The sequence below is a fragment of the Dermacentor silvarum genome, chromosome 1 (assembly GCF_013339745.2).
Source record: "Dermacentor silvarum isolate Dsil-2018 chromosome 1, BIME_Dsil_1.4, whole genome shotgun sequence".
NCBI classification, from domain to species: domain Eukaryota; kingdom Metazoa; phylum Arthropoda; class Arachnida; order Ixodida; family Ixodidae; genus Dermacentor; species Dermacentor silvarum.
The window spans coordinates 19,425,205-19,435,018 of record NC_051154.1 but is presented as its reverse complement, the minus strand read 5'-3'; the positions used below and the strand labels follow the sequence as shown (position 1 = coordinate 19,435,018).

The following is a 9,814-nucleotide window of genomic DNA, read 5'->3' as shown; positions in this document are numbered from 1 at the left end:
ATCTTCAATTGCCACTACATCTTCCATCACAGTAGTCTTTATCCTATGCCTGAACTTTCCTTTATTTATCACTTAATCGTCCGCTGTATGCCTTCCCGGATCTGGAGTGTAGCTCTGGCCTTTAGTTATGTACCCTAACTCACCATGCCTGGTGGGTGGTCCCAGACCCATTGGTGGTGGGTGACCCATGTTGGGTGGAGGTGGGAAACTCGGGTCAAAGGTGTGCCGGTAACCAGGTGGAGGAGGCCGCCCCATCATGGCCGCATCATTGGGGGTGGACCCCGACGCCCCATCATGCCTGGGGGAGGAGGCCCCCGAAATCGTGGCGGTGGGCCTCGAGGACCGAAGCTGTAAAGTGGATATAAGATGCATCCCTTTAGGGTAAATTTTTTTCACCAAATGCAACCCCAGGATAGATTTATTTTACTACAGATCTCAAATCTTCAGAGTGACATATTTTTAAAAAATTTACCTCAAATTAAAAAAAAATTTAATTATGGGGTTTTACGTGCCAAAACCACTATCTGATTATGAGGCACGCCGTAGTGGGGGACTCCGAAAATTTGGACCACCTGGGGTTCTTTAACGTGCCCCAAAATCTAAGTCGGGTGTTTTCGCATTTCGCCCCCATCGAAATGCGGCCGCCGTGGCCGGGATTTGATCCCGCGACCTCGTGCTCAGCAGCCCAACCCCATAGCCACTGAGCAACCACGGCAGGTACAAATTCATAATTTTCAACAAAACACTGCATTATAGATGCAACAATTTACAATGATTATGTGCATGGACTTTATAAATCATATTGCCTTCACTGTTCAGATATATAAGATTGCTTCAAAATTTAAGCCGATAAAGGCAGATAAATCGTACTCAATAAATCCACAAGCACGAAATTCAGACTAATCTATGTGGCACAAACCATAGGATCAATGATAGTGATAACAGAGTATAAACTGAACACAAAGCTCTGATGGGCAATAATGCTTAAAAGGTTCCCGAAAGGGTCTTGTACACCTAGACACACTGGGTATCTCTCAAGGAATACTTCCTCACAAAAAATTCGAGTCCGTGCACTATAACACAGATGCAAATGGTTAAACGTGACCCTCCCCTCAAGCCACAGCGGTCCCCCTAAACTTTTACACCATGTAGACTCCTTCAAGCGGCAGCACAAGCGGCGGTGCAATTATGGGCTTTTACGTGCCAAAACCATGATCTGATTATGAGGCACGCCGTAGTGGGGGACTCCGGAAATTTGGACCACCTGGGGTTCTTTAACGTGCACCTAAATCTAAGTACACAGGTGTTCTCGCATTTCGCCCCCATCGAAATGCGGCCGCCGTGGCCGGGATTCGATCCCGAAACCGCGTGCCCAACACCATAGCCACTAGGCAACCACGGCGGGTAAAAACAGTTTGCAGGCTAAACAAATATGTGATCGTATGAAAAAAAAAAAAAAAGAAGTCACTTTCGGAGGCTTGATTTGAATACTCACAGCAGAACAGTGGCCTGACCAAAAAAGAATTCAGTATGACCAAACTGAAGTAAAAGACATCTAACATTTTTTATGAATAGAAAGTCATTGTAATTTGTGGAAGTTGGGCTTCTCGGTGGGGAAGTGGTAAAGTTCGGCTTTTTTTTTTCTCCTCTTACCTATCTGAACTTAGCCCAAAACAACCCTTTAGGTTCTCACTGCTGGATTCGTTCAGCTCTTCTCAAATTTATATTAGGGCTGCCCCATTAATAGGCCTTACATTACCCTTGAAGAAAACATGATGTCAGTGCCATCCAGTAAACATGAGAAGTCAATCGCTAGAAGGAGACTAATGAAGACAAAGTAGATACATTCCACTATTGTCATACTACATGTAGAAGAAAACTTAATTTAGGCCAACCTCTGCAACTGAGAAGGCGACATGCTTAGAACACAAAGGAGGTAGGTGTCAGCTCTTTCCAGAACACAGATGTTGAGCGAGTTTTCCAGGATCAGCATTTTCCACTGTAACTGCATCGCTGCATTGGCAGAGTGGCCGAGAGGTAGAATCCTGGGGTGCAATCTTGTACGCGTTCCAAAATGAAACGGAGGCGGTCCATTCCATCGAGCCGCACGCGATTGGTCAATTTGATCATCACGGTTCAAATTGACCAATCGTGTGCGGCTCACGGTTCAAATTAACCAATCGTGTGCGGCTCGATGGAACGGACTGCCTCCGTTCCATTTTGGAACGCGTACAAGATCGCGCCCCTGGAATACTAATCTGTTCGTCATAAGTTTGAATCCTCGCAGCTCAATGGGGTTTCGAAAATATTAGAAGCTTTCAAACAGCAAATCGTATATTATCCAATATGATTCAGTCTTCAAATCAAGTAGTCACAATCTAATGACGTCATTGAATCAAATGGTCAACACTTGAAAATTCAAATATTTTTCTAGTACTTCAAGGCACTGACTGTGTGCGATCAAACATGAAATTGAGGTAAAAGTGTGATAACTTCCACAGTGTATATAATGTACTAAAGCACGCTGCAAGACTGACTTTTCCAGCTCAACACGATCTTGTTGGTACCTGTTGTTGGTATACTATATATAAATGCCGCACCTGTGCCCTCTCACAAGGTTAAATCAGAATACCTTTCATTGCAACATACTTTATACAGTGTGGCACCATCTGCTGCAATCATTCGAACTTGAGAAAAGGTGCTTTTTTTTGTTTTTAAACTCTGCCATCGCCGTAGACAACATGCATGTCTGGTTTGGTCACGAAGTTATATGCAGGTATTAAATGGCCAACAACAAGACTAACTTTCTTAACTTGCGAACAAACTGCTCTGTCAATTGTGCCTGATGCTCCCTTCTTGCTTTTAATAAAGCATGCTTTATATTCTGCAGCACAATGACAGAAACTTCCCACTGTTGTGAATACCAGGATGTGAAAATTGTTGTCGAGAAGGCTATACATTATTTGGACACTAAAAATATTGTATTTGATTCGCTTCTGGCACTTTATGATTATGAGTCTCAAAATGTGTTATTTGCACACCACTACAACACAATGAGAATGTTTCTTTCTTTGAATATTTCTCACAAAGGATTGATATTCCAGTGATGAACGACCAGAAAATGACCAATCGCTAGATTTGTAGCCCACAATGTAAGAAGGGCGATTCATAGTGCTCGCAAAAATAAACCTCTGAAGACCAACACTAACCACACAGCTCTTGTAATAAGAGCAGACGACACTTGCTGTGTGTCAGACGTGCTTGAGTGTAGTGATAAATTGTTGTCGTGTGTTCTATTTCTGTAATTTTTTTTTAGGGAAACAAATAATCATTCCGACTATTATGAACATTTGTTCACCACAAAATTGTAAAAATTATCAATGACACAATGTGGGTAGCCAATCGAATAGCTCGCCTAACTGACGTCACATGCCCCCGCTACGCAGCAGAGGACAAGGCGGCTGAAAACTCAGGGGAGCTGCCGCTGGGATTGATAGCATTACACATTTTTAAAACCTTATAATAAATTACACCCTAACGACCCAGTATGTTTGTACAAAATCGTTTCAGGGTCCCTTTAAGTTATCCTGGCGAAGGTCACACTCACAGATGCCTCTTGTCACCGAACGTGGCACACGACTGATTACCTAACCAATGCAGAAGGCGCAACACCGCCACTGGAAATGTGCTGCGCCGCAACAAAGGAAGAGAAGAAAAAGAGGAGGCAGGGCTCGTCTAGAGCTGAGGGTTACGCGGTCCCTCAGCTCCAGTATGGGAGAAGGCAAGAAAGGGACGACGCAGTTGAGGCAAAGGGAGAGAGTCTCTCTTTACAGTGACCCTCGTCTCCTGGTAGCATGGTAACAGAATTTTTTCTAGCTCCTCCAATAATGAACCGATTTCAAGAACTATTTCGGTAAAACGCTCCCAAGAGGGCATAATGGGGTCTGATGAGGGGCCCTTTAAAACTCTCATTTCCCTTATTATTCCTACCATTTCAATTAAACATGTTTAAACTATACTTTAACTGGTTTCATTGTCTGTCCTCTTATACCCCTGTCACACGGGCACTCGAAAGTCTTTTGAGCAAAAAGACTTCTCCCAAAAAAGAGTTTCACCCGCAGACATACAACAGGGAGCGACCTCTCTTTCAGAAGCGATCTTTTCTGGAAGAGGAGTTCGCCAATCTCCTTTATGGCCGAAAAGGAGCAGCCTCGAAACCAGTGGGCACGAGCAATTATCATATATTAAACAAAATAATCGAATGCGTAATTTTCTGTCGCCTAGGCTCATCATAAAAAATAATTTTATGTCTCGCAGAAGGTGTAGTAAACCCAGTAATGCTCGTTTTCTTCTGTACTCTCGTAAGCAGGTCGAATGGGCTGGGGATGTCACATGATGACGCTCTTTAAACTACTATAATAAATCTGTATATTAACATTTCTTATGTTAAATTTCATTGAAAAGCGTGTAAACAATAAGTTTTCACTTTATATTTTGAGAAGTTTTTTTGGCCGATACTGTTTCGAACGCAAGCGCCACGCTTTCGGTAGTGTGTCCAGAAGGAAACACTAAAAGGAGATCGTCGGCGCAGTATGTCTGCTGCGCAACACCTCTTCATTCAAAAGTCTTTCAGCTTGGTAAAAGACCACTTGAGTAAAAAAGTTTTTGCGTGCTCGTGTGACAGAGGTATAATTCTTCTCTGGCTCATTCATAATATGGCAATCCAGAAAAGCAATTTACCAATCAAGCTTAACAGCCCTCTTTGGTGTGCCAACCCCTTTTGTAAGAAAGGTGCGTAATATGACTGGTAACTAGGGCCATCACCTTACAACCAAACACAAAACAAAACGTTTAAAGCATCAGCTTTTCTTAACTCGTTTCCCAAGTTTTGTGTGTCAGGACTAAGCTTTTATTTGGGTGCATTGTGCGACCTGTTTTAAAGACACCCCTTTATATTTTCAATGCTTATATTACCAAAAGCAGGTACTACAACATGAAATGCACAAGAACAGCAAACATTGTCGATATAAAAACCTTCTGTGGGTCACCTGGTAGCCAGGGAATGACAGGCCAAGGAACAGAACGCATTACATTCGTGCCTGTAGGAACTACAGCAGCTTATTAGTGGTCAATCAAGAGACGTCTCACAGTGGTGCCAATGTTTTAACAAGAGGACTTGTATTTGGGGCAACATCAATATTGCCCTGAGGAAGATAAGTCCCCTTGTCCAGCCTGAGACATCTCTGGTTTGACCACTGCTGTTGATCTCCATCTTCCTGTGACACCTATTTGAATACCCACTTGGGGCACTCTTATCGAGGAGCCTGACAAAGGATATGATCAAGATGTCTGACAAGAAAAGCATCAAGTTTCAAGGAGGCTCTGCTAATGAGCAGTTTGCCTGAACCTGCCAGATGCTACAGTGACCACTGGACAGTTGCTAGTTAAAATGGTAAAGAAGCTTAACAAAACTGAATGTTAGGAAGGTGGGTATACATTCATTTTTTATAAGATAGAAGATGGTGTAAAAGCAACAGACATGCCCAGTGGTGCTCAGAAGCCAATGCAAAGAACCTGGCATTCAAGTCCTCACAAATGCTGCTAAAGGTAGTGTGTGCAAGGCAGTGCATGATACTATGGGTGCCCAGAGGAGGTTAAGCTATAAATTCTAGCTCTTGCAGTATTTCAGAAGAGACATAAAGAAATGCGGCCACATTATTGCCTGTTTCAATCTTCATATTACTCTTCAAAATAGCGGCAGTTATGCAAATAACGCTGTTTACAGCATATTAGGATGACCACATCACAACCCATCGGCTTTGAATAAAAAACTAAAGAACGCAAATATAGTTTTGCGAAAACAAATATTTGTGTTTTCAGCGATCTGATCAATTTATGGTAGATTGCATAGCAGTTCTAAGCTGCGTCTCATTTTTGGCGCAAGCGCTACGAATTGCCAGTTTGCTAGACATCGATACCAGATAGCAACACAATCGTTCACATGCAATACAGCGAACAGCTTCACAAACAGTCAGCAACACAAAGGAGCATCGTTTTGAAACCGAAATCAAGACCGCTAAACGCTAGAACGAGAATATTAAGAAAAAACCAAGAAACCACGTTCCCAGCTTGAGGAATCGGAAAGACGCGCGCTCTGATAATAGCCCGCAAGCAAGCGCGTACGTCAGACACAAAGCAAGAAATGAGGGATCAGTGAATAGTTGCTAGTTCTCTGGCTCACAGCTACAAGTGACCCAAAGAACAGCTGAAAAAATATTATTCAATCGGGCGAGGTTCCGCCATTACAAAAAATCAGCAGATTGTGCAAACGTTCTCCGACGCAACATTACCTTGGAGGACCTCTTGGCGGAAAACCATCGGTACCTCGGTTGCGATGCATAAAACTGCCCTTCACACCGTCGTTTGGGCCGTCATTATCGGACATTTCAAAACTGTTGTCGCCCATCGGCAAATACTCTACACAACCAGTACAAAGAACCGGTAACCGCAGCCGACGCGGGCCGGGAGCATTAGAAGTGACCAAGGCAAAATGACAAGATTTCTTATTAGCAGGTGAAGATGGCGCAAGACGTAAGATAGTTTTAAACAAAACTCCAAACTTCATCTTGTGTAAAACACAAATAATATTTAAAAATGTATGTACCGCTTTTATTAATATGTTAATTGTTAGTGGCCTGTGTTTTTTAATAAAAAATATAATATTAATTGTTGCTTCGTCTTTGGTCAAAATTTGTAGCAATGTCACATTTTATAATCCACATTGTGCACTATAACATTTGACACTGTTATTATTTTAGTTTGTCAAGAAAAAAAATGCAAATTGACTTTGTTTGCCCTATTAACTCTATGTTGTTTGCGCAACGCCCCCTATATTTAGGAGGCATTGGTTTGCGCCATAGAGTTTCACACCATAAAACCTAGAGGGAAATGTGGCGCTGCTGCTAGCCACCATTACGGTGTCTAGAAGGGGGAGGTACGGTGTCTAGAAGGGGGAGGTGAGAGTAGCGGCGGCGGCGGAGTGTTGCAAGCAATCATGACAGCAGCGGCGGCGCTGCAGTCGACAGCAAGATCGCTCCCCGGGCGCGGAAGCACGGCAGTTGGTGCCGCGGGTTTCGAAACGGGCGTTTCTGTTCGCAAGTAGCGGTCGCATATTTGACATAACTAGCGTTAAGCTAATGCATACCGTGCCTTGTTAGTAGAGGAGACAATAAATGAATAGCAGCTTTCCTCTGATGTGTTAAAATGTTAAGTGTTAAAATGCATTAGATTCGGGCACGTCACGGCCGGCACAAATATTTTTCGCTCGTCTCGGTCGCACGCGTTCTAGTGCTTTCCCGAATCGTCGGGAGTGAAAAAAAGAATGATTTCAGCTAATGCGAAGAAGATTATGCTAGTGGTGTGGGTAACAAAAGCTGCACCGATTTCTAGGCTCGTAGTGAAGAGCTCCTTAGGTCATATTACTGCGACGCACTGCATCCTGCTCGTCAAATTGGTTAATGCCAATATATGATGCTTTAGAAATCATTCCATGTAGGAGTTAAGTAAACAAACTTATTTTAGTCGCTGATGAACTAGAACGGCGGGGACATGAAGAATACTCAAAAGAACGACATTTCAGTTGATTATATGATCCATTATACAGGGTGTCCCAACTATATGATGCACCAAGGTTTAAAAATATGCAAATGCCCCGTAGCTGTACAGAACTAATTAAGGCAATGTTGTTTGCCGTTGCTTGTAGATACTCAGATTATTTTTGCATTCCGCCTAATTACATAATTAGTCTTCATTAATTAATCAACTTCTCAAGTATTATAATTAGATGAAAAGTGTCAATGTGAAAATTGTAGAGCAACTGTAAAAACTACCGATACAGCTTTCTGTAGCTCAATACGTACTACATAAAAATGTTTTTCCAAGCGTCGAAGAAGCCCGCGAATACACGCAAGATTGCCGCGCGACTGGCCGCTCGAGGCACTTTGCGTGTATTCGCTGGCTTCTTTCACGCTCGGAAAAACGCTTTTATGTAGCACGTATTGAGCAAAGAAAGTTGTATCGGTAGTTTATTAAGTTGTTCTACAATTTTCACATTGACACTTTTCATCTAATTGTAATATTCGAGAAGTTGATTAATTAAGACTAATTATGTAATTAAGCGGAATACAAAAAATAATCGGAGTATCTACAAGCACCGGCAAACAACATTGCCTTGGTTCTGTCCAGCTACGGGGCATTACGATATTTTTAAATCTTGTTGCATGATAGTTGGGACACCCTGTAGATGATTCAACTGGGGCTCGAAGTGCAGCTCGCAGATCTTCCAAGTCCTGTTTAAGGCCTTATATGCCCGGGGCGTGCGCCGCTGCCACGCCTTAAGTGCCTCATCGTCATCAGGCACCGAGAAAAGGGATGTTTTTTTTTCTGTACATTTATACGTTGCCATGCCCTAAGAAGCCATGGCAAGTAGCATGAAACGACAGACGCCTGTTGCGCACCCGGCGCAAAACTGTGCGTCTGTCGTTTCATGCTACTTGCCATGGCTTCTTAGGGCATGGCAACGCATAAATGTATTGTCAACACAAGGAGGTACAACTGCACAGCGTGAATGCAAACATAAATGAGCCGTGGAGCTAAAAGAACCGAACAGAACCATGCAAATCGAGCGCACTCGCTAGCTCCAGCAGCAGCCAAACTACAGCGGAGGCATCTTAGTGTCGACGCGCGCGCCACCACTCGGCATCATGAATCACTGCAACACGCGCCGCGCTCTCCGACGGCTGCGTTGCTCCCACCTCCCCCTTCTAGCCACCGTACCACCATACTTATGCAAGGGCAACGCCTACTAGACAATGGTCGAGTGGGCCGAACGGCGTTCTGCCGCTGAGGCGCCGCGTGTGGAAAAATCGTGCGAGGGCGCTGCGAGCGAACTGGATAGCAGAAAAGGAACACAGGCCCCTATGGCTTGCCTTTCTGGATATCAAGGGAGCCTATGACAGTGTAATCCAAAAGGATTTGTGGGACATACTGGGCACTCTAGAGGTGGAAGATGGAGTAAGAAATCTTTTAAAAGACATCTATAAAAGTAACAGGGTGCTTATAAAATGGGAAAACAAGGTATCTGGGCCTATAGAGATACAGCAGGGGCTTAGGCAGGGGTGCCCTCTGTCACCTCTGTTGTTCATGCTGTATTTACAAGGATTAGAGAAAAAATTAGAGAGGAGCGGACTTGGCTTCAACCTTTCCTATTCCAAGCAGGGAGAATGGATTAAACAGTCATTACCAGGACTGATGTATGCAGATGACATTGTACTTATGGCTGACAGCTAGCAAGGAAGACTTGCAGAGATTAATGGACATCTGTGGTAAAGAGGGAGATAGCTTAGGTTTGAAGTTTAGTAAAGAAAAATCGGCAGTCATGACTTTTAATGATAATCAGGGCAGCGAGCATAGGATACAGGAGGTTACGCTGGAGGTGGTGGATAAGTACAAATATCTTGGAGTGTGGATAAACAATGGGGCTGAGTACCTAACGGAACATGAAAAATATGTGACGGCTAAAGGTAGCAGAAATGCAGCTGTGATGAAAAATAGGGCACTGTGGAATTACAATAGGTACGAAGTGGTGAGAGGGATTTGGAAAGGGGTGATGGTCCCTAGTTTGACTTTCGGCAATGCGGTCCTGTGCATGAGATCAGAGGTTCGAGCAAGGTTGGAAGTTAAGCAGCGAGGGGTAGGTAGACTGGCTCTGGGAGCACACGGAAATACACCAAATCAGGGGGTACAGGGTGACATG

General features: G+C 43.7%; 1 protein-coding gene across 1 annotated transcript in view; it reads right to left on the bottom strand.

Annotated features, from left to right (window-relative positions):
• LOC119456018 (transcription elongation regulator 1-like) overlaps positions 1 to 189 on the bottom strand; it is a 113,080-nt gene extending 112,891 nt beyond the window's left edge. The window contains exon 1 of the mRNA XM_037717613.2: positions 144 to 189. Coding sequence (XP_037573541.2) covers positions 144 to 189 — 46 coding nt within the window. The remainder of the gene's footprint in view (positions 1 to 143) is intronic.
• Between the last annotated feature and the right edge of the window lie 9,625 nt (positions 190 to 9,814).